This window comes from Puntigrus tetrazona, chromosome 21 (genome assembly GCF_018831695.1).
Source record: "Puntigrus tetrazona isolate hp1 chromosome 21, ASM1883169v1, whole genome shotgun sequence".
NCBI classification, from domain to species: Eukaryota; Metazoa; Chordata; class Actinopteri; order Cypriniformes; family Cyprinidae; genus Puntigrus; species Puntigrus tetrazona.
In genome coordinates this window covers 14,092,537-14,118,319 of record NC_056719.1, presented here as the reverse complement: position 1 = coordinate 14,118,319, position 25,783 = coordinate 14,092,537, and the positions used below count along the sequence as shown (strand labels likewise).

General features: G+C 36.5%; 2 protein-coding genes and 1 long non-coding RNA gene across 5 annotated transcripts; 1 reads left to right on the top strand and 2 right to left on the bottom strand.

Moving 5' to 3' along the window:
* The first annotated feature begins 2,420 nt into the window (after positions 1–2,420).
* Positions 2,421–4,527, top strand: LOC122326919. Its single transcript, XR_006247533.1, has 3 exons — positions 2,421–2,573; positions 3,520–3,615; positions 3,696–4,527. It is a non-coding gene; the product is annotated as an uncharacterized LOC122326919 (long non-coding RNA).
* A 1,486-nt stretch (positions 4,528–6,013) lies between these two features.
* On the bottom strand, positions 6,014–14,232 carry traf4b (tnf receptor-associated factor 4b). The gene is made up of 7 exons (XM_043222181.1): positions 13,923–14,232; positions 11,666–11,717; positions 9,412–9,516; positions 9,063–9,224; positions 8,765–8,926; positions 8,519–8,674; positions 6,014–6,874 (listed from the first exon to the last, which is right to left on the bottom strand). Exons 1-7 carry the CDS (start codon positions 14,063–14,065, stop codon positions 6,215–6,217), a joined length of 1,440 nt encoding a protein of 479 aa, XP_043078116.1. The 5' UTR covers positions 14,066–14,232; the 3' UTR covers positions 6,014–6,214.
* A 1,261-nt stretch (positions 14,233–15,493) lies between these two features.
* On the bottom strand, positions 15,494–22,097 carry aldh3a2b (aldehyde dehydrogenase 3 family, member A2b). Of its 3 annotated transcripts, none has more exons than XM_043221352.1 (11): positions 21,940–22,097; positions 20,702–20,864; positions 20,383–20,614; positions 19,466–19,551; positions 18,849–19,057; positions 18,653–18,770; positions 18,413–18,554; positions 18,098–18,264; positions 17,581–17,680; positions 17,189–17,427; positions 15,494–16,427 (listed from the first exon to the last, which is right to left on the bottom strand). In XM_043221352.1, exons 2-11 carry the CDS (start codon positions 20,861–20,863, stop codon positions 16,410–16,412), a joined length of 1,473 nt encoding a protein of 490 aa, XP_043077287.1. In that variant the 5' UTR covers position 20,864; positions 21,940–22,097; the 3' UTR covers positions 15,494–16,409. The 3 variants fall into 3 exon arrangements, with proteins under 3 accessions (XP_043077287.1, XP_043077289.1, XP_043077288.1); XM_043221354.1 differs by having other exon boundaries at positions 15,494–15,766; XM_043221353.1 differs by having other exon boundaries at positions 21,927–22,074.
* Positions 22,098–25,783: the final 3,686 nt, after the last annotated feature.

The window sequence follows — 25,783 nt, the reverse complement described above, 5'->3', positions numbered from 1 at the left end:
CCCTCTGTACCGGGGCTTCCTGTTTCAGCCTCTGTTTGTAAACAGGTACGAGGAAAATGGCGGCATGGTCCGATTTACCAAACGGCGGGCATGATTTTGCCTGGTAGCTGTCTCTGAAGGGTGTGTAGCAGTGATCCAGTGTCCTTTCGCCCCTGGTGGGGCAGGTGATGTGCTGTTGAAAGTTCGGCAGTGCGCGCTTGAGGTTTGCACTGGTAAAATCCCCCAGCACAATGAGTGCGGCGTCCCGGTGCTGTAACTGGTGTGTTGTGAGGTGGTCGTGTAAATCCCATATTGCAGCGTCCGTGTCCGCTTGAGGTGGAATATAAACGGCGCTGACTATGACCGAGCTGAATTCCCGTGGAAGGTAGAAAGGGCAACATTTGATGGTCAGAAGTTCCAGGTTTGGTGTGCAGGAGCGTGAAAGAGGAACAACGCTCGCGCTGTCGCACCAGCGGTTGTTCACCATCAGACACACTCCACCTCCCCGTGTCTTCCCCGACTCCATTGTTCTGTCCATGCGGTAAACGGAGAAAAACTCTGCCGGTTGTATGGCGTGGTCCGGTACCGCTGGGTTCAGCCATGTCTCGGTGAAGCAGAGGAGGTTGCAGTCCCGAATGTCTCTCTGGAACTTGATCCTTGCCCTGAGGTCATCGAGCTTGTTTTCCAGAGACTGGACGTTGGCTAACAGGACACTAGGTAGGGGAGCGCGGTGTGAGCGTGCCCTCAACCTGTTCCTGACGCCGGCTCGTTTCCCTCGTGGACGCCGGTGCGGGTCGCGTCCTTTTGTCTTCGTCAGGATCTCGCTCGGCTAACATGGGTCCAGGTTTAAAAACGGCGAAAGTTGGGTGCATTGTACACCAATAGATATAAGAGTGGCTCGATCATATTTAGTGATAGCCATCTTATATAAAGAAAACCGCGCAGACTATCCAAAATACTAATAATTAACAGAAAAACAAAAAGTTTTGCCGGAGCGGTCGTGACGGCAGCCGAACTCAACGGCGCCATCTTGCTATTTCCGAGAAAGAGTATGAACAGAAGAACTGCCACTTGGTACTGATGCAAACTGCTCCTGGGAGGGTGTTTAAACTAAGTTGAACAGGACTAAAATGGAAAGGAGCAATTAGTACACAATTAGTTACCACCACTTAGTTTTCATCATCACACTTTCATCAAATTAACAAGTTTCTCTTCAGATTGACCAACCTCAAACTCACTCAACATACAGGTTTCTCGTTCATGTCCCTGTTTGGGTGCAATCTATGTAATGCTGACAGCCCCCAAAATTTGAGTCAAATTACAATATATATATATAACTATAAAATAAAACACAAATTAGGCAATTGGCAGTCTATATACAACAGCCTTAATATAAACAGCCTTCAAATTGTTTGCTTAACATAAGCCTATACGTAGCCTAAAAAGGCTTCACATCTGCAAAAAATGTTTGTCTGCACGCTGATTTTACAGCAAGTGGACCTAAAATAAACCTGTTCGCTTCGCTGCATTTTAGTTCTATGATGAATAGCTGAAATTTCAAGCGGCGCTAGAATAATGTTGTTTGTGTTAGTGAGGAGCCTGTGCGAACAGTACAAATGACCGTACATATTTCGGTTGTATATTCGAAATTGTACTGATGTGTATTTGATGTGAACTGTATCATATGGAAGATCCGGTGGTTATAACATCAAGGAAAGGAAATCCATTTTCAGTGTGGAAACTAAATATTTAACAAGTAATTTTTTTACTTGTCTAATTTGCCTAATTACATTTTTGCACAGTTAAACATAAATTATATAATTTTTTGCACCAGTAAATTCCCCAATTGTAGAAATTATTATTGTGTGGGTTTCCCTGAATTAAGAAATCCATGCATTTATTTATATATCCTGCAAGTCTTGTGCAGCCGTACAATATCTACATATGTCATTGTTCACCGTCAGTCTTGACATTCAGTCCAGCCTTTCGTGAGAGTTCAAGAAAAAAGTAGTGATGTCTGATTTAGAGATTAGGACTATAAAGACCTAGATTAGTTTATTTGTAAATTGTTCAGTTTATTAATTTTTGTTATCCCTGATCCTGGAAGAACAAAGAATTGATGAATGGTTTTTTTTTATTAGCATGGTAGTTTGTTAGCAAGAACGTATTCTTGGACATTTTCAGTACACTCGTTGTTGTTCTATGAGCTTTGTCATGTGGTTACTGTATGACTGTCATGTCTGCAGTTTTCTCTGGTCCAATCGTGAAAATCTTTAATCTATAATGAATTAGCTTGATAAGAAAGCACAGAGAACTCTGCATTAGTAAATGTGGTTAACCATTGCTTTGCATAACGAGAAGCAATGATGTTCCCACCTACTTTCAAATCACATCGAGTCATTATTGTTGTAGATTATAGATTATAAGAACGAGGGAAAAGACTGATGTCTTAAAAATGAGCGGTTAAATATTTTTATAACTTTTCATATTTTCTATTTAACAAATTTATGTTATGGATTTGAAAAATAAACAAATTGACTACTATTTTGAACACAGAGAAGACAACTGGAACATACAACCTGCGAATTTTAGAGGTAAGTTCAAACAGACATAATGCATTTTCACTTCTGCTGTTTTAGAGCATTCAAATGACTGAAAAATATATATCAGATTTGATTAATCTGTTTTAGACCTATGGAAGGATGCAAAAGAATCATTAGCATTAAATTGTGAATTATATATAGCTGATTTTACAGCAATTCAATGCTGTGATTATTATTTTTTTAACTAAGCCTTGTGAATATCTATCCTATATATTTTTTAAATGTTTCATCAGTTGTGTGTGAGTTTAACTGTACAATAATTGTACAGTAGCCATAATGATGTTTTACTTGTTGCTGTTAGCTGGTATGATATGTTAGAGTTTATATGACATTTTATCATAAATGTAGTGTGTAATAATCATGTGCTGTGTGTAATACGGTCAGGCTCTGAAGGTACAGTTATCCCAGCTTGTGATTTTTTTTTTCTTTGCACATTTTATATGATTATTTTCATTTATTTCCTGTAAAGCACTTTGAATGACTCTTTTTAGCAACGCTGCTCTATAAGTAAAGCTTTTACGTCATTAGCTGTACAGTTGCTGATGAAAAATAGCAAATCATAAAATTATTTTAGTAAAGTCTCCACCCAAATCTTAAACAGTAGGTCACGTGTGCCAATTCAACCCGGAAGGTGAACATCTGTTTCCCGTTTGATCGGTGGATTCAATCGATAAGACAAGCCACCAAAAAACAACAATAACAACACCAAGCCATTTTTCAAATAACAGTGTTTATCATATTTATTAATTTATTATTAAAACATCTGTTATTAAACAGCTTGGAACAGATTGTCAGTGCAATGGTAAGGTACAACTATCGTGGCGTGATGACCTCAACGTGATTTAAAAGAAAATTTGTGTTATAACATTACATGTTTTATATACTCTAAATACGAAAGTTTCAGTTAATAATAAAATAACGTTTTTCATTAAATAAGGGTCAAACTTGCTGTAGATTTGCTCAACCTGTGGAGGAACACACTCTTTTGACGCAAGAATCTGTGTTTGATGAGCTGTCAACTAGTCAAGCTCAGGTAAATCATTATACAGACAGAAATATTTCAGGAATATGAATAATTGACAATCTATGCAAATGCCTGTATGAATATTTCAGATTTCTGTCCAATGTAAGGAGAACTCTGAGGGTCAAGACGGAGTGGTGCTGTTTGACACGGAAGACTTTCCTATGGTCAACATCAACTGTCCTACCGGTGCAGAAGATTTCCTAAACAGCAGTAGATAAGTACGAAGCAATGAGACTCAAAGACTTGCTTTTGATGGAACTTGTATGTGATCTTAAATCTAATAAATCACAATAATTATTACATTTATTAAGCTGTTATTTTCACCATTAAATTGAATTATTATATTAATTATAGGCTACAGGACTGGCTATTGCATGCGATGTAAACAGCATTCCAATTCCATTTTTATCATGAATACATAAAGTAGGCTAATTAAAATAAAACAGGCCTACAAGAAAATATTTTCACGCATCCCACCGTCTTGCAAGCTGTGTTCAATTACTGATTGTCTGTTTCTGCAATATTTGTATATCATTTGTTATCATTATTATTATTATAGCCTTTATTTCATATTAGTTTTTTCCTGCATTTCAATCAAGTTTTGTAAATAAGCCTACTGTAAATCGACACGACAATATCTGACTATAACTATAGCCTACTGGAAAGGCAGTTGAGAGGTTAAATGTAACACATTTAATTGCATTTCTGGGAAGTAATAATTATTTAGAGCCAACTGCCTTAGTGTTTAATTTAATTAGTAAATAAAAACACAACATGCTCATTTGTCATCACACATAGCCATAACTAGCCTACAATTATAAAGTATTGGCATAACTGTCCCGAACAGCCATCAGTGTTCCCTGGAAACTCACGAGGAGCGCCTATTGTTGTTCGGTCACAGCTGTTCCTCATTTGGCCCCAGCTATAAGAATACCACGAGGCACTTACTTCCCATAGACAGAAAGAAGAAAGAAGAGGAACAGAGGGCACCTCAGCACCTATATTCACTTGGACACTGACCAGCACCCGTATTACCTTTGTTTCACTTAATAAAAGTATTCACCATACTTTCGATGTTGACTAGACTGTTTGACTGTTTTGGAGTCGGACACACTCTGTCAGTTTAAATCTAGATCAGTGGTTCCCAACCTTTTTTAACTCACAGACCACACAACCAAACACATATGTTTCCGTGGCCCACTGCAAAACCTGTTATTTGTGTCGGGTTAGTAACTGAGCTCCCACACATGTGAAACCTAGCGCTAGGTACTCGCTGCTATATTTTCTTCTTTTAGGTTTATTTTGAGTCTTTTCTGTGTCCTGCTTACTTTTCAGCGATCCCGTTGTCAACCATTTATCCATGTTTACATCTGTTTTGGCATGTATGCAGCAAAAATATGTTACATAGCCTAAATCGGCGGGTTGTTTTTAAACCAATCAACGACCTGGAATAGTGAACGCATAGTAACAGTTTATTATTATTTTTTGTTATTTAATTAATTATGATATTTAATTATTACTACACATTTTTACGTACATTAGCAATATTATTATTTCTATTGATAATAACTGGCGGCCCCCCTGCAATACCGTTGCGGCCCACTGGGGGGCCGCGGCCCACAGGTTGAAAACCACTGATCTAGATTAAAGACACATCTCTTTAGCCTAGCTTACACGTAACACACTAATAGGCTTCTACTATTTAAATCTGTTAAAAGGTTGCTAGGCTGCATTAATTAGATCAGCCGGAACTGGGAACACTCCGCAAAGCACATGATGTACTTGTTGAAGAAGAATGGCCGTGTCTTCCTTAATCTGTTTCTCAGTTCGTATCTAGATCAGATGGTGGATCAGCACCAAGAGATGATCTAGATGAGCCCAGTGGACAAATCATTGGAACCAGATACACACACAATCACACAATCACACAATCACACAATCGGACATATCTGTGTTTAAAATTTAACTGGAAATTAAATGCTAATCGTCCACCCAGAGGGGAACTGATATATGATTCTGTGTCAACTCAGTCTTTGATCCTAAGTTTACAGAGAGGATGCACGTGAAAAAGTGACATCAGTAGAGAACCGCCAATCAGGTGCCTTGAAACTGTGATTTACTTCTCGCAAGAGAATCGGTGTGATTCACTGCTAAAGTTTAAAAGATCGAAAAATAAGAAGAATCTAAATTAATTTAGATTAATTTTATAGTTATATAATAATTCAATAAATCATATAAAATAATTCTAATAAATACAAAAATACATTAATTAATTGACCACTAAGTGTAATGAAGCTTTATATGTATATTTATGATGCCAAGCACTATACAGAATATGTTTATAGGACCAGGGACTATACATACAGAACATGAAAATACATAGTTTTATAAAAATAGAACCTTTAGTCATTTTTAATGTCATAACGTTTATTTATTTGAAAAAAAAAACATGCAAATGACACTGAATTTGCATTTACTATCCTAAATATCCTTCATTTGTGGCAAAGCCCTAAATATATTTAAACAAAAAATGATACATCTAGCCAATATAAGCCAATCAATGATCATTTTATCACAGTATTTCATTATTCAACATTTATTTCGGAACTCAAGAGTTCAGTATCTTCTGGACAACATCTATGGAGGCTTTAATGAAAATAGCATTGTCTCTGATGTAGTTCCTTTTCCTCATCTCCTCATGGGAGAGGAACTTTGGGTAGCCAAAACCCAGCATGCTCTCATCCAGACAACCCCCACGAACACTTCCCAGAGCTCCAGGCCTTGGCCTCTGGAAGTTCTTCCAGGTGGGATCTGGGCTGAAGGTCTCTGTAATGTGCTGTGGTTTAGTGAGCGTCGGGTCGCTCTGATCCAAGAGCGAGAAGGAAACACGGTAAGGGAAAGGCCACTCCAGCAGCCCATCGTACTCTCCTGGAAGAACGCGAATGTAGATCGACAGGTAAGAGCCCTCGCCACTACCGTTCCCATTGGGAAAGGCAGAAACTTGTAGACGGTAACCATAGTTATGGGAATAGAAGGCGGGACTAAACAATTCCAAACTCCCAGAAGTTCTGCCCTTAGCTTCCTGCAGCCGTTGACTGAAGTCTGTGAGCTTCCAGAGCAGTATGCCATCACGACTTCCAGAGAGTTCCTCTACTGCTCGCCGGAGTTCCCTGAGCTCCAGCCTCTGGCGAGTCACCAGCCCCCCAAGAAGAGAGAGGTGGGTGTGCGTGGCCTCCTCAAGGTGTCGTCCCACTGCAGTCTTAGGACACTATGAGTGGAACAGATAGAGAGAAATATTTTAAAAGGCCATGAAGCAAACCAACTATATATGAGATGATTCACAATGCTTTTTACATTTACAAGGTAAAACGGTTTACTTGACAGCAGTAATGAGAGAAAGAACTACATAATGTGAATGCCAATTAAAAACTATTTCCCTATGGAGAAAATGCATGTAATACACGGCCAGAGAAATGTTGCTGTCGAAGTGTCTGCGTGGAGCGTGAAGAGGGTCAGGACAGGCGGCAGTGGTGCGCTCATTTGCGCTCAAACTAATAAGATTAATGCCTCTTTGTAATCAGTAAAGGCTATGTTTATTTGCATGCATTTAAAAAATCTAATCAGACTTTTGTGAAATAATGAAAGCAAACAGAATGTGCTTTCTTCCGTCTCTGTGAACGTGAGCGTGAAACACAGTGTATACTTTTAAATGAATCAGTTCAAATGGAAAACAAATATTTTCAGATTGTGCACTTAAAGGCCCATAATAATGATTTGAATGGTTTATTAATAAACGCGTGATTAATCGAATGCTTAAAATGATCAACTATTGGTCAAACAGAAAAATCTTTTGTGGACAGCCCTACTGAATATGCAAATATAACGGCGATTAATATATAAGTATGTGTATGTATGCATATTTGTTGATTTCATATGCTACTGTGCCATATTTGTTTGTCAATAAAAACCGTTTAATAAAGTTTAAATGTAATAATTGTCATGCCTTAGGTGCCACTACTAGAAATCATGACATGCAAGGCTTACAATGTGACAGAATATAAGTGTGATGTTATTAATGCAGTTACAAAAATGTTTTACAATGAAAAGAATGCAAAAATTATTTAATTATAACTTTAACATATATTATTTATGTTATTAATGTTTATTTTTAACCAGACAAAATGGAATGTAACAATACACTCATGACATTTGGTTTGATACACTGTACTGATCTCATTATACAGTATTCTTACACAATACAGTTACAATTTTTACTAAATTTTTACTAAGACATATGACAACCACTTAATTCAATGTACTGTTCATTAGCATGCTAAATTGTGTATTCCATCAAAGGTTAACTTTAAAAAGCCAAACATGGTACTGGTCTTTAATGCACAGGGCAGCAGTGATACCAGAAGAAAAATATGTATTATTCTATTTAGTAAATATCGAAACGTATTCATTAGTAATATATTTTGTTTTTAATAACAATCAATAAACATGGAAACGTAATTGCGTGATCATGTGGATTTAACATATTTAATGTTAAAGGAATAGTTCACCCAAAAATCACCCTCGAGTAGTTCCAAACCTGTATGAATATCATTTTGTTATAATGTATACGTAAAATGTATAATGAAAAATATCACAAAGGAAGATATTTTGAAACAAGTTTGTAACCAGGCTGTTTTGGCTTACCACTGACCTCCATTGCACAGCCTGGTTTTGGTGAAATATTACTTTAAGCTTAATAAGTTAAAATTAATTTTTAGTGTAACTGCATATGATATATATTGTCACCATCCACAGTACACCTTCCTGCAGTTTTGTATTGCAATATACTGTGACACAATGTATTGTTACATCCCTACAAAATAGCATTGAATTTGAATTTATTGGTATATCCTACCCTATGTTTGCAGCCAGCCTCTTTAAATGGGCAAAGCGTCATCGCAGTGCTGCATCCTTCCTTTACATGTGCCATTAAAGTCTCTCGAGTGATTCCTGGTGTGCCACATCTGTTAGGGCACTGCATAGGGAAGCGTGGGCACTGTTGCTGATGATTCTGTGAATAAAAAACGCCTATGAATATACTCCCTTTATCATAAAACGAATGAATAAATAAATGCAGGATGGCAGCATATAGTCCACTGACCTGAATAGTGTCGTAGAGGAACTCTTTTCTGCAGTATCTGCAGGGCAGTTTGCGTTTGGGACACTCGGACACAGAGTGCTGGTTCAAGAGTCTCCGCACCATACGAGCACCACATTTATTCTCACAGTACACACTCTCTTCTGGACAAACACCCTGGTGATTCTGAACGAGGACATAGAGCGACTTAAAACTAGCTTGCATGAGACAGAGCTAGGGGGGCATTGTATGAATTGCGCTATTGGAGCCATCAGAAGAGGGACGATATCAAAACAACAGCGAAGAACGGCATGAGTCTGACCTCGTATGCCTCCCCAGTGAACTCGTCACCGCAGTGGTCACAGTGCAGTTTTCTCTTCACGCAGTCATGCTGCAGGTGCTCCGGCAGTTCACGTCGCAGCAGCTTCACGGAGCAGCGGTTCGGACACGACACCACATTAAACTCACACACGGACAAATGGGCCTGGAGGAGAAACCCAGTGTGAGAGAATGTTTAACGTTTTTGAAGGAAGATGTTCACCATCTGATCTGGGATACTGATCTGCTAAAAGTAACTCGGCATACAACTTGCAATCCCACGAAGATGTATGTAGAAATACAAATGTAATGTACACATATAACATATTTGTGTTTGTGTGGCATTTGTTGACCTGCAGGAGCTTATTCTGTGCGGTCCAGCGGCAGCCCTCTTCACTGTGGATGCAGCGGATGGGCAGGGCAAGAATCTGCTGCTCCAGCTCCACATCTGGAAAAATCTGCAGTCAGAAGGACACGTTTGTGACATTTATTAGAGTATTTGAAAAGCATGGAAGTTAACCAATACATAAAACATGAGCAAGACCGCTCAGATGTGATCCCTTACGAAATTGAGCATGAGATATTGCTTTTATACAATTCAATAAAAATCAGTAACTTATATTTTAGGCACAAAAGCTCTGGTTTTGCTCTGCAAAAAAATACTTCCAATGAAGTCATGCACAATGGTGTTGTGAATTAGGGTTGTGATGAATGATTCAATGACTGTTTACATGCACTTTAATGATGCAATTATAATGATATTAAGCTAATTAACGTGGAAACTCAAATGACTCTAAAATGTGTTTTAATTAGTGAAAGATTATAACAGTGGTCTTTGGTAATTAAACCAGCTACACTAAACATCTACTTCTCTTACAAACTTTACAACTTTTTACAGTGGTCCACAAAGTCTTCTCTTTTTAGTTTTGTAAATCAATTAGGGGGTCATTATCTGTGTTCTACAATTGAACTGATATGAAATTCGACTTTTTTTTTTATCTTGGGTTAGGTTAGGTTTAGGTAAAACGAGTTCTAACCTATAAAGTTAATGTGCGTTAACAGGAGGAAGGTACAGGACCCTTTGTATGTGTTTCTTATGTGCCATGTAAATCTGGGAAACACAGGACCCTGCGCGTAGGTATGCTTCCACCGTGTAACATAAATTAGCATAAATTTACTTCCTCGTGAGGATTTGAGCTGTTTTGTCACAGGATTTGAACCAGAGCTTGTGCAACGCCGTATAACGTGAGCTACGAAGTAAGACTACTGAAATAGAAAACTCATGAAGTTGTGTATGCGACCATAAAGTTCAAAAGTTTTCAAACCGTGCAGGATGTTAAAATCGTTTTGAAGTCATAACTTTACATACTGCAACTAAATGTGTCAATTAGCCTTTAATAATTAAAAATGTACCTGTAAATGATACTTTTGTGTGAAAAAGAATACAAATTGTGTGAGTTTTACTGCCTCTAGTGTCTATTTCAACTGTATGTACAGGTATGTTTAGGTTGCCTCGAAAGTAATCCGTTAATTCTCACTTAACCTCGCATGCAAACTTTCCAATGACGCGTCTCATTCAGGTACGACACGCCTTCTTTATATCCTTCTTCCTTCAACCGTTAATTGAAACATTCCACCCATTGACATAAAATGAAAACAGTGTCGTTGTGGCAGTTCCTGCAACCGGTCTCTGCTTCTTATCTCTATTCAGAGACGGTGTGTACACAATGGCAGCACAGATAACAAAAGTTGGAGCAGCATTGCTGCAACGGTTTAAAGTTCATATAACCAGCCATTTATTCTATTTGAATTAAATAGATTAAACCATTTATGTTGTGAATCGGGGTTTGTGAAGAATTGCGGGGCAGTAGCATTTCTTAGCAAACAGTCATAAGAATGAAAATTGCAAGCAAACGGGAAAGGTTTTCTCGTGTCACTTAACTGCGATTAAGTCTTTACTTTGATAATTGAAAATAATCGCATTATTTTGCAGATGTAAGCACAGGCAATGACTCGTGTTGCTAGTGGCGTGACACTCACACAATGTAAATTACAGTGTTGTTGGCAGCATTCCAGCAAACACTGCTTAGTCAATCAAATTTGAGCTAACTAAGTAAACTAACTGTTGTATGCAAGTTTAATATATTTTCAATCAAGCAGCAAAACTGTTTGGTATAGCTAAAAATAGCTGGACATGGAGTTACAATGGCGGTGACCATTTTTATGTCAGGAAAAAGATGGATAGCAATGATTCTTAGCTGTGCTTCTGGGGTGGACATGCTATGGACATTTTTGTTTATCTCTCTTATTTGACACACTGAAAAAAATGTGGCTTCTGCCTTTGTAGTAATTAAATACTGACTTACTTATCACCATAACTTGTTTTAAATCAGTCATGGGAGTTACTTTAAAATCATTGCAACAAAACAAATGCCAAAATTTTCAATTTTCAAAGTTCAATTAATGGATCTCTTTCCTAACAAGCTTATTCCATCCACAACTGGAGTTGACAAGCACCGTTCTATTGAATGGTTTAGGACACCAAGAGAAGGACTGTCCTTTGGATGAAATCAAAAATCAACTGTTATGTTATGAGGGTGCACTTACTTTAGCATAATCCAGTGGTAGATGGTCCTCTGGGCACTTGAACACGCCTTCACTATTAAAATTTAGGAGAAAAAAAAAAAAGTCAGATTCCTGAAAATGTATGATTCACGCACATTCTGTATATTTTGGGAAAGAATCATCATGGTAAATGTGCTGTTTTGAATAATATGCGCTCAAATTATTATGTCAACAAATAAAAGCTGGTTGTCTGTTACTAGAGCATTTTTTAAGATGAAGAATTTACGTATTTTTGCTCCCCTACATAACGGAAAGTGACACTTACACATGAATGTGTTCGAATTTAATTAGCATTTGATTATTTTTTACATTATACAGTATGTAGTGGGTTGAAAAGTAGTTCACAACAGCCACCGATTGATGCCTCCATGTTATAAAGCCTAAATGAATCACAGCCAAACTGATTTGACAGGAACTTCAGAATCACCTCCCACACCACAAATTGACGAAGGGCCTTCAGGAGAATATGAGTGAATCATCCATCTGGCAGGGTGACGTCTCCCAGCATACATTATATGAGGAAGCAGTACGACCAACACAACTCGTATTAATAGAGACGTGATCTTTCCCTTACGTGTGACACAGAAGCACATCGTCATTTCAAAATCCTGCGGGGAATTTTTCCCAAACGTCCCAGCTAGGGAGCTTCATAAGTGATTGCTGCATTTTTAAGGCAGTTTAGAAGTTTCAAGTGGATTTTGAATGCGCTTTCTTAAAAAAAAATTATTTTATGTCATTTTTTTCTTCAGTAGGTCACGTCTAGATCACTGAATTAGTCAGAAATGCAAATGACGCCCCTGAAAAAGTAGTGCGTTAAGCCCTACAGGAAGATACATGTTAAAAATGCTGCAGTATCAAAACATGACATGTCATGTTAAAAATGCTGAAATATGAAAACACAAATCCTGTGTAAACTATTTTATGTCACTAACATCACCTGAGAGCACATATCTTGCTCTGAATACCTGCTGACAGGCACATTTTATATCGCTGCATGCATTGCCTTACAGCAATCCAGTCCACATTTACATGTGAATTGGTAATTCATTTAAATTGATGTTCTAATTAAAAAAAACATGTGTTAGTCTAATAGAATGTGAATGGACAAGACTGTCAATCATTATGATAACATCCAAAGGATAACACAGGACAATGAATGTAATTGTTTCACTCATTGTACCTGCAAGCAACACAGCTCTTGTTATGACTATGAGACCGAGAAGACAAGGCAAGGAATGCTAAGAATGGGTCATAACCCAAAACTGTGCAGTTGAGTAATACTACCAAATAAACTGACTCACTGCATACTTTCTTTTCACTTTAATTTCTTTAGGCTTTAAAAAAAAAAAAAAATCACAACACTTCTAAAAAAATTCATAAGAATTCTGTAGTATTTGGATAATTTGATTCTCTTTTAAAATGTCAGAGAAATAAAACATGTTACTTTATGTAAACATTACTATGTAAATCCTTGAGAGACTGAAAGCCTATACGAGTCTGTATAGCCTGAGGCATGTTGTGTCACTCTGATATCTTGTTTGGCCTGTTTGGCGTTTGTTTATTTCTACTCTGTCACAGAAGCAATTATTTTTAAGAGTTACTTTTCACGTAGACAATGACCAAAGCTATTCAATAATTTAAAAATAAATTAAAAATGCAGACGTGAATACATCTGTTCTATGACTGAAATGTTTACATTTTTTAAATAAAAATTTATTTATTTCTTCAAAAAAAATGAAGAACAGTGATATTGTAAAAAAAAATAAAATACATTTTAAAAACGTTCACGTGACATTACGCAGCATTACGCCAGTCTTCAGTGTCACATGACCTGTTAAAGATCATTCTAACATGCTGATGTTAAAAACCTATCAATGCTGAAAGCAGAGCTGATTATCATTTTGTTCATTATCACTGCTGAATAAAAGTATTCGTTTAAATGTATTATTAGAACAAAGTTTTAAAAATTATTTAGGCATACCTATATATTAAATATGTAAGAAATATATTGTGCTGCATGCTATAGTTAATTTGAACATTTTAGAACACATTCATAACTTTGAACGCGAAGGTCTTTCATATCTTTCACTTTCATAATTTGTACTAAATATAATTATCTACTATGTATTTAATACTAAAAAAGATATACCGCTTTAAAAATTCATGAAAATAAACCACTAAAATGCAAGAGTTTGACCTCGTTTTGAACATTCAGTCGCATGCCAAAAAGCAGCTTTACCTGAGGTACTCCTGCAGGCAGGTGTCGCAAAATCTGTGTCCGCAGGTGGACACCTGCACGGGGTCCCGCATCGGCTTTTCACACAGAGGACAATAAAACCTCCTCCTCGGTCTCTCCAGAAACTTTAAATCTAACCCTGGCATAATAACTTTGTGTCTATCAGACCGCAAACCGATAAACTACTCCACAATCTCAAGGCAAAAACGAAGGACCCCTATTAGCAGGTTAATCTCTCGTTTGTCGATCCGACACTAAACACCAATCGATCTCCGATGACATTTCCGTCTTCAGTAAGGTATACAGCACAAGGAAATGTTTACTCATTCCAACTGTACGTCTGCGCTCGAGACCGCCCACAAGAGCGAGAGGAGGAGCCTGCAGCCTCCCGCTTACAATATTGCATATTTATATATATATATATATATATATATATATATATATATATATATATATATATATATATATATATATATTGTGTTTTTACACGATCATCAAGATCTAAATCGGTTTTTATTAATATTTTGAATTAATTACTATTTTTAAGTTTCATTTTTAATAAAGAATAAAATAGGCATTTAATGTCATTTTTATTCGTGAACTGTTTGTAGTACATTAAATTACTATTATTATTATTATTATTATTATTATTATTATTTTAATAAACTGTCTGTTTTTAGTTATTTTAGTGCATAAAGTTAAAATAAATGAAAATAAAATAGTGCCAACTGACTGATTTTTATTCATTCATGAAATTATTTTAAATAACCTGTTTTACTGTCCATAACCCTGAATATTTAGTCAACATTTAAGGTGAATTTAAACAGTGATGAATACAAGGTATTTAGTGTCTCTTTCCTCCTCCCCCATCCACCTGTTTTACAGTGATAGCATATCACCCCTTGTGTTAATGTTGAAATTTGATACCTCTACGCGTCCCATTGGCTCAAAAGGTATGACAAACGTATCAGAGATGTATTAATTTACCACACGTGCTGTTGATTTGTTATAAACATCCTTATATTTTAGTTATTTACGATGCATCATGAATACCGATTCTTGTCTTACAAGAGCGTAAATGTAGATATTTTAGACAGTTTCATCGAAACGGGTTTCAAGCTGTAGAACCGGTTTTCCTTCCTCGTTCCACAAAGGAATATTCAGGTTGACCTTAGACTCCTTGTATCAGCGGCAAAGAGCTTGTTCAGCACAGCCGCTTTAAACTCTGTGCTTCTTGCTGTTCGGAGCATGCGAAAGATGTTAGCGCCTCAAATAACCCTCCCATTCTGCGATGAGTAATTGAAAAGGGCTTTTGTTTGCTTTTAAAAGTGATTCATTTTGCTTAATGTGTCAGTGTGCCGGAGAAAAGCAGGGCATTTAATCGGTGTCAACCACGGGAAGGAGCACACGTGAGCTTTTGTGTATTTACGTGGGAGGGCAACAAAAAGCCAGATGAAGAAAAGAATAATAAAAGTCGAAGAGAAGCAATAACAAGCGTGACAAGCATTCTTCCACCTGCTACTCGGTCAGCGAGATGCCAGAAGCTACACAATTAAAACAGATAACCCACAAGCAGCTGTGAAAAATAAGTTTATTTTTGCGTTAAAAATCATGTCTGTATGTCATAAAAGTATTTCTGCATTATTTTAAGACACGTACAGTATGTTAGGACTAATGGAAATGTGGAAACAGATGTATAGACCCTTCGGATACAGAGAATATATACACTGAAATGTCATTTTTATTGTAGGAACATCTGCAGAAACACATTACATATAACGTATTTGGTCTGCTTTATTCAATGAATAGTTCGTCGTAGTTCTATGGCAGACAACCATTCACTCGCACTGTAGGAAAAAAGAGCAGCAAAACTATCCTTCAAAATTTCTTCATCTTGGAAATGCAAACTGGCTTGAGAAATGATGAGCGCAAGCAAACAATCACAGAATTTTCATTTCTGAGTAAACTATTCATTTAAATATAAAATAACTTCATCTTCTGTATCTCCAACAGTACCACTTTCTTCACACGAAAAACAAATCTGACCGAACCATAAAACTGCAGCATAATCTTGTTAACGGTTCACAAAACTCACATTTGGCTTGAAATGTGCATTTCTTTAAAATGCTGGACTTTTTGTTCAAAATAGCAAAGTTATTCGTTTTTTTAATATTGCATAGGAAAACAAAATCGTTCGATTAGGAAAGACCTTCATTTCCATTTCAGACACGTTGGACGAGGGTCTTTGAATAAAAGAGCACACTCTAAAATAGCTATTGATTAAAAAGTGCTATTAAACTATTACAATTTTATGTTGGTTTAAATGACAAAAATGCAGCACTGTCATGATGACTAAAATTAATCACGACCATGATAATAAAACCTAAGGCAAATATGGGCAGCAGCACTTCATTAGGAGTTAGCCGACCTTCTGTCCAAGGTCTTGTGTGCTCAGGGTGGAGGTAAGATTTCTTCATATTATTCACATTCTTAGTCAGTAAAGTATCTCTGTTAAATAAAAAAATAGTAATTGTGGATTAGTAATAAAAAATAATTCTGTCAAAATTAAAAATTATACTTTTTATATCTGATTGTATGATCCATGCACACTTTTCTAATATTGCATTAGTATTTCATTTTAGTTGCAAATTTAGTTGCAAAAAAGTTGTAACATCATTACATTTTTGAAGTATATGTATAATACAAAAGAACATAATATCAAAAATAATATAATATTAAAAAAAATGCTGTTGTTGAATATGATTCATAAATCAGGTTTATTCTATAATTCTATAATAATATATAATAACCATTAAGTAGTATTTTGATTAATTTAGATTATCATTAATAAAATATAACAATGTATTTATTATATGTATAGAACAATAATAATATAATTTAAATTTATATAATTTAATTCAATTATATTAATGTTCAATAATATAATTTAAAATTGCATAATGTTATATTTAAAATGTTTATATTTACAAATCATGTTTCTTATATAATAATGCATAAGAATCATCTAGTAGTAGATTTACATTTTGATTATTAATAATGTGTTATACATTTTTAACAGTATCAATTATATTTAAGATGCACTGATAACATAATTGATATTAAATATAAATATTATATGAACATCTGTATTACGTTTTAAAATATTACACAAATGTTCTATAAACATAGGTATTTAACACAAAACTAATGCACGAAAATATTCAATTATTTTATAAGGTTAAAATCACATAGGTAGAACAATCTGTTACCTGTAAAATCACTGCCGCAAAGACAGCCATCAGAGCCAGCAGCGCCATGCGGCCCAGGCTGCCGAAGTCGACATGTTTGAGGATGAAGAAGCGCGCCCAGCCAAGCCTATCTGCTGTATGTGGTGGGTAACGCATCTTATTCACCCCCTCCATCTTCAACTGTTTGATTAGACAGCCACGCAAATGGCTCAAGTTATCAAAGCCGTACTTGCCGTGATAGTGGCCCATCCCACTGTTACCTGCAGAGGGAGCCGAAGAACTGGGTTACAGCAGAGTCCACACAACACAGAAAGACACGTACGCTTCCGCAGCTTCTCTCGCTGACATCTTTGACTGACCAAAATTACTATTGTATTTATATAAAAGAAAAAGGTTTCATTAAAAGAACTCACCAACTCCGCCAAAAGGCAAAGAGCTTACTGAGAAGTGCATCAAACAGTCATTGGCCACCACTCCACCACTAGAGGTCTCCGCAATCATTCGCTTGATCAGCTATAATGAAAGGACAGTTTTGTACAGGTGCCTCCGGTAAACCTTCATCTTTCTATATCCAAAAAAAATGGACGTCGGAACCATTGTACGTAGGTGAGACAGGACCCGCCCACTTTTGCACTTTTCAGCAACTCTTTTTATTTAAAACAATGTCTTTGCAAACTAAAGTGAGATTAAAAACAGGCAAAAACAGTACGTGCCTTACCACCAGCACCATCTATTATATTGTTCTGACATTAGTGCACACAGGTAATGTTAATAACTCCTGGCAACAAGGTGGTCTATTCCGTTCATTAAAAGGCACCAGACTACAGAAAATGTCATATAACCTAGTAGTTTTTTTGTCAAGGAGGACCCACCCACATATATGTTGCCTCCGACGTCCATGTACACAATTAACAAATATTTAGTTTAAACCTTGTTGTCTGAAGTGAAGATGTACAAGGCAAGGGGTTTCTCTCTCTGGTTGATGAATTTGATGGCTTCATCTGCACTGCTAACTGTCAGGACGGGCAACAGAGGCCCAAATATCTCCTCCTGCATCACCTTGGCATCCGGCTTCACGTCCCTTAACACTGTTGGACCTGTCAGGAAGAACATTTCGAATAAAACAGAGAATTACAAATGTGATTACGCTGTTATTTAACCACCAATTTTGTTTCGTTAGCTTCTGAACTGGTGCCTGTAATGACTTGCAGCATTAGCGGTGCAGCTAATTTTAGTCATTTATACCGATGTAGCACTCCGACTCGTCATTTTCACCGCCCACGGCGATGGTGCTGTCTTCCAACAACGCCATCAGTCTCTTGAAGTGGCGCTGATTGATAATGCGTCCATAATCCGGACATTTTTGGGGGTCTTCGGTATAGAAATCCTGACCATCACAAAGAAAGTATGCATTAGCTCATTTGACATATTATATTCACAGGTTGTTACAAGACCCAAACTGTCATTCACAAATAGCATACGTACTTTAATATTCTTCTTGATCTCTTCAATCACTCTGTCTTGCATACCGGGGTCACACAGTATATAGTCCGGAGCAATGCAGGTCTGACCACAGTTTGAGTACTTCCCCCAAGCAATACGCCTGTAAAGTCACAGAGAACATGTATTCAAAATAATTTTCCAGCTTCTCAGACAAAGGATTCATTGTGAATCGACTGACCGACAGGCAATAGCGAGGTCACAGTTGTTGTCGATGTAGCAAGGGCTCTTTCCGCCCAGCTCCAGAGTGGTAGGGGTCAAGTGTTTAGAAGCAGCCTCCATGATGATTTTCCCCACTGTACCGTTTCCAGTGTAGAAGATGTGATCAAACCGCTGCTTGAGCAACTCCTGGGTCTCTAACACTCCACCGGTGACGACTGGATACAGCTCCTGAGATCAACCCAAACCATTACTCCTGTTTATTTTAAGGGGTCATGAACTGAGAAATCAAAAATCCCTTGAACTTTAGACACGTAACCGGCTAATGTACTATGAAAAGATGGAATTTAAAAACATTAATTTTAAAAACAGCTGCTAAAACAACTCATTTTGTAATTTGTCACATTATGATGTCATAGTGTGCCAAAAGACCGCATCTGCAGAAGATTAACGCCTACTTTTACATTATTGTCTCTTTAGCCCCGCCCACCGATTGGCGCGTGTAATAGGAGAAGAGGAAATAACAAACGGAGGATCACTCCATCAACAAAACCATTGAGATGCCCGCATTTCTTTTTCACGGCAGAAGCATTGTGTTTAAAATGACAATGAGCACAGTGTGAATAAACGGACTCTTACTTTGTCCAGGTAAAGCGGTAGGAGATCCTCCATTACTTTGGAAGTGTGAGAACTGACTTCAGATGGCTTGATTACAGCTGCATTGCCTGCCAACACAACATACCTTGTGACATGACATCTTTTTACACTAAATATTTAGTGCCAATCTTTATCACTAGTAAGGCCCTAGCTCTTTAAAAGTAATGCAGATGTTAAATATTTCAACATTAAACACTTCAAATTTATATCTGGAGCACAATACTCTTAATATATACTCTATACTTGCATATATGTAAGTAACTTACATATGAAATATACATTTTAAACAGACAGCATTCTTACAGAAAGATGACTAATAGCTATTTGTGCACAGTCATAGTGAGTTTCAAACAATTACTGGATATTTACTAAATCTTTGAATACAGTATGTGCTAATAAGGTTCAATGACTAAATTAATGAACAAATACATATTACTTTATATTCCTTCCTGAACTTTACCACAAAAATCCAAAATATTTATGGGACTTTTTGCAAGTGTACTTTGGTCTGTTAGCGCAGGGCAGCGTCACGTAAGAAGGACAAAGTACTGTGCAGTGTTATTTTAGTATCATTAAGTAGAATGAAAACTAACCAAAAGATTTTGACTTATGGTGTAAATAATTAAGAAATGTTTCAAATTCTCAATTATCGCAAATGATCATCAGCTCCTTCAGATGTTTGAGGAGTTCATGCAGCTTGAGTGTTGCCATTATGAAATCAAATAGGTGTTAAACTAATATATGAAAAGATGAATATAAAAAGCATTACATTAGAAAAATGCCATACCAATGGTGTCAGAGTTTAAGACTATGCAAGTCCTGTATATATGCTTATAAGTTAAAGAAGTTTTAATCATGATACTTTTCATCTGAGTGGTTTCTTCACCAGACCTCTGTACCTGCTGCTATAGCTCCTATGAGGGGCCCGATGGTGACTGCCCAGGGGTAGTTCCAGGCCCCGATGACCAGCACTACTCCCAGAGGCTCAGGCTGGATGTAGACCTGGTCGGAGATGGTCATCATGCTCTTGCTCACAGGTCGAGGAGCCGCCCATTCTTTCAGATATTTTACAGCCAGGTTAATCTCGCTTTCCAGACCCAGAGTCTCATACAAAGGAGTTCCGCCCTCACTCTGTCACCAGATATATAAAACACACATCTGTTACATAAGCAAACAATGTTTAGACCTGAACAACGCACAAGCTGATGGGTCACCAACCCTTCCGAGATCCTTTTTGAGACCCTCTGCGATGTCATTCTTTCGTTCGCTGACAAACCGCAGCAGGTTTTTTAGCTGGGAAATGCGGTACTCCGGTGATTTGCTCCGGCCGGTGAGGAAGGCCTTTCTGGCACGCTCCACTGCTTTCTGCTCTCGAGACATACTGTGAAAGAGGAAGTCATTCATTTCACTCCGGTTATACTTCTGTCACATTTAGGTAAACTTCATGATCTCATATATTATAAGTGAGAGCCAAGTATATGATCTATAATGGACCGACAACTGGGCCTTTGATTAGCGGAGGCCGGAACAAACAAATCTTTTCAAAACTTTTTCACAACATCAGAAATCACACGACAGCCCATGACCTAAAACTCAGCATTGCGACATTTTCAACATCATGTTTAACCACATCTCTGTTTCTATTGATTTAACAAAGAATTTCTGTCATTTATGCTCGATTTTGTGACTTTCAGAGTGTCAGCTTTTTTTATTATCGTCAGCAGTTCAATTAAAAGTGATTAGAAAAGTCCAACGATCTTACTGCAGCAACTTTGACACCAGCTTATCAGTTTTTTAATTTTTTTAATTTAAAGGGTAACTTATCTCCTACAGTGTAATAATATTAATAATAACAAATTATCAAAATAATTTACATACATTACAATTTTTATTATTACGTTTAATAAGAAAAAATATATTTAATTTATTTACTGTAGTAGCAAATACACTCTTGTACATAGCATGCTAATTACTTGTATCTAAAATAATATACTAATAGTTACTAATTAAGTAATTAAATGACTACTAAGGAACTAAAAATATATATTAGTAAGAAACAAAGGTGTAGTCACGTGACAGCCTTGATCTCAGTTAGGCAGTAGTGCACACTGCACAGTAGGTTAAAAGTTATGCAACGCTCACATAGCGGACTATGAGACTGTCATACAGTCATATACGTGCATGCAGAAACAAAATGAAATTATTTGTACGGGTTATAGCGTTTCATACAGTTCTCTCATAAACACGAGTATATATAGTTAAGATTCTTAGTGTCTCATAGGCACTTGCAGTTGTAATTACACGTTTATAACAAGCTGGAATCTGATTGAAACTGGATCATCTCTTCTTTCTTATTACATCGTTGCGCTACATCGCCGCTGTCAGATGCTAATGCCAGGCAATCGACTAATATGCTTTCGAGAATGACAACAAAAAGCCTTACTTCCGTACATTACCTTCGGTTATTTCACAGTACGTCCGTCCACGCCTTTCGCTGTATATGCGGTGAGACGTTCAGATGAAGTGTCCAGATCTGATAGCGCAGTCAAGCTGAACGATCGTAAACATTAAACAATACTGTTCCGTTAACGGTGGATACGCAAGCGGAGGGGGCGGAGTCTCGCCAGTGGGCGCGGCCACAGCGCTTCAAAGCCAGGCCCCGAGGCAGCGTATTTAGGTACAATAAATAGACTTACGGAGAATTACAGCAGACTACGTTGCATTTGAGCTGAAATGCTTTCAGAACCGTACTTCTTTCAATGCTAAATTAGATAGAGAATGCCAAACGTTTGTAAAAGCTAATAGCTACTAATCAGACAGTATAGAGGCAAGGCAGAATAATCATATTAAATACTTTGATTCTACAGTGGTAGCTAATCATTCAGGCTTTTTGTTGGACTTAGGTCATCTATGTTTTTAGTAGTCAGCAGAAAGCAAACAGCATGTTAATTGGTCACTTTTCATGCCAGTCACTCTTGTTCAGTGCTGAGTATAACACTTGCAAATTCCATTCCAAACAACCAGACAAAAATAGTAGTTATTAGTAATGCAGTCAGACATTACACATTTTAGGTAATATAATCAGACTCAGAGAATACAAAGTAAGAAAAAATATTACATTCAATTTTATTCACATATTAACATCACCACTGCGTGATAATTAAAATAAAATATAAGGTGTTCATTGATACAATGTTGAAAAAATTGCTTCTTAAAATGTAAAGTTTGGATTACTATGTCACTGGAAGACTTCCTGAATGTCTGAAAGCGGTAGGCTATTTTATAATGACAAATTCAAAAGATATATTATATAGAGAATCAATTAATGATGAGAATGAGTTATTGCTATTGTTTAAATAATGAGGAGGTGAGTAAAGATAACTAATCTGTACAAATCGTTATAAAATGCATAATTGAATTACAAGTACTTCATTTTTGGAACCTGATTACATAACATATTATCAGTTAATACCCTGTGTTTTAGTAACTTTGTTGTTACTCACTAGAGTTAAGGTCATAATATTTTTTTAATCAAAATGAATTTTAGAAAAAAAATTGTAAGACAGAAAGAAGTATTACGAAAGATGTCACAGGATGCGCACAAATGTACAGAAAAGAGATGCCAATTAATTTAAATGACCTCAAAAAGTATTTGTTTTTATTTGTATTGTACATGTAGAATTTAACTTATTAAACCGCTTTTAAAATTGTAGCACATTTTGTCCAGCTCTTCACGAGCCATGAACTTCCTCAGCATCTGCGCTCAATCTATCACAGCTCTTTCTCTTTCAGGTGGATCTCTGTGACATAATTTTGGCTTTGAATCAGAAATTCTTCTCGGTAGCACTATACCTCTAAAGTACGAAAAGTGGACGAACTCCTTGAAATATTTCCCCCAAACTGGCAGAATAAATGTTAGGCGTTTCCACATCAAACAAAAAGACGGCCTCAGGTGTTTGCAGACTGTGAATGGAGAGGAAAGCAGCTGCGATGACACGTCATTAGCACCATTGTGACAGTACTGTGCCCCAGGAGCGGGAAAAGACAGAGGATCCATTTGGAAGAAAATATATGAATGCAAACACACACATTCCCCGCATACCAGGCATAATTGCACCGAGTAGAGAAACACACAAAAAAAATGACTTTGTGGTTCATAACCCTTTTTAATCCTACGGAAGCATCAATTCTGAGATGAATTACTGAACATAAAAGTAGATATTTAAAAGAATGTTAGACTTTGACTCCCGTTGTATTTATTTTTTCATACCGAGGATGTCAATGGTTACCTCAAACTGTTCAGTTACCAGCATTCTTTCATATACACTCCTGTGCAAAATCTTAAGACCGGGAAAACATTACAAGTATTCATATTTCACGCTGGTGGATCGTAACCAGGTACTGCTTCAAAACGCCAAAGGATGAAACAGGACCGAGAGACAAAAAATAGAAAATAGGCAATTTATTAAAAAACTGCATTTAAACTCAACCAGGCTGTTTATCCGCTGATCAAAAGTTCAAGACCGTAGCCTTAAAAAGTTCAAATCTGCACAAAAAATATGGCTTTCATGTAATTCTTCAGTTCTTCAGCTAATAACGCTGTCATGATTTTCTGATGGCAAAGACAAAATGTATTTCCGTCTTTGAACGTGGCAGGATTGCAGAGCTCTACTCGCAATATACCATCACTGCCGCATTTAAACTCAGAAAGAGAGTTATTTTACATTTTACAGTTATTTTATTTTACGTTTTTGGCCAAAAAGTGGAAGAAAGTTTTATTCTTTGATGAGAAAAATTTTGCCTGGACAGTTCTGATGGCTTCCAACGTTACTGGCATGACAAAGAGATCCCACTGAAGATGTTTCCTGCATGCCTTCATCATGATCTGGTGGGCTTTTTCCTTTAATGGAATAAGTTTGCTCTTTTGGACTATCTTGCATGTCTTTTTTGCTTCTACAACTTACATTTTTTGTGCCATCACTGTTCCAGTGGTCTTAAAATTTTGTTCAGGAGTGTTTTCTTATGTTCAGCAGAAGAAAGAAGCCAGTGTTGCAAGTTATGTAAATAGTTGCAAGTTATGTAAATATATTAGTTTTTCAAGTGACTATTGAAGTAAAAAATTACTTTTAAACTTACAAAATATCTGAGTTACTACACAAGACACTTTGTTGTCATTTATTAACTGACATCTCTTCTATTCGCTTGTTGAGAGAAATTGGGAGTGAGGTGTTAAGACACTTCCTCCAGCCTGAGAAAAAGGGCCAAAATGGCCAAAAATATAACTTTTGCATATATTGTTGTTTAAAAAGAAAAATTAGCAAGCTCAGCCCAGGTAAAAAGTAAAAGGCCTTTTCCATGAAAAACTATGAGTTATGTTTTATAGTAGTAATGCAATATAATGCAACACTTTTAAAATGACCTTTACCCAACATTAAAAGAAACTAATACTAATATTTTCAAATAAAGTGGAGTGTTCCTTTAATGGAAATATATGGAAACGTTTGTTCAGTTATATATTCAGTTAGTATTTTGACAATCTAGTTAAATAACTGGATAACCTGAAAGACAGCAGAATCCCAATAAAAGAGATTCATTTAAAGGTAAATGTATTCTTAGGTATAGTAATATTTACATTTTTAATTTCACATATTTTCATTAAAGATATGTCATAATAGCAACAGTAGAAATGCAAATTAAATAAATTCACTTAATACATCTATTTGTCGCACAGCGATTATTACATTTTAAAGGATATTCATAATAATGCAAACAAAAAAAACTTTGATATTAAACGATAAAATCACGATTTTTGATTTAATATAACTCCCAAAACTGTTTCAGCTGACTAAACCTCACAAATGCCATCTATTGACAAGAGAAACAAAAAAGTCATCTTTACCTGGGTGTATCTTTCCCATCTTACTCTAGCCAGAGTAAGTTAAAAGTCAGTTAATATTAATGTGAAAGTAAGTTAAGTGTGATGTGACTTGCTGCTATCAGCATTCTCCTCTTATCACAGAGACTTTATCCACTCAGGACAACCCTCTAATAAAAGAGGATATCACTGGCTTGTGCTCTAGTTTATACTTGAAACTTGCCACGACGAACTGAAAATGAACAAGGGCATGAAAGTCATATTTTTGTGCAGATTTTAACTTTTTAAGGCAAACTTTTGATCGGCCGATAAACAGCCTGTTTGAGTTCAAATGCAATTTTTCATAAAACCTGTTTCATTTTTGGTATTTTAAAGCAGCACTTACTGCTTTAAACACTGCTTCAAAATGCATAAAAAGAGAAAAG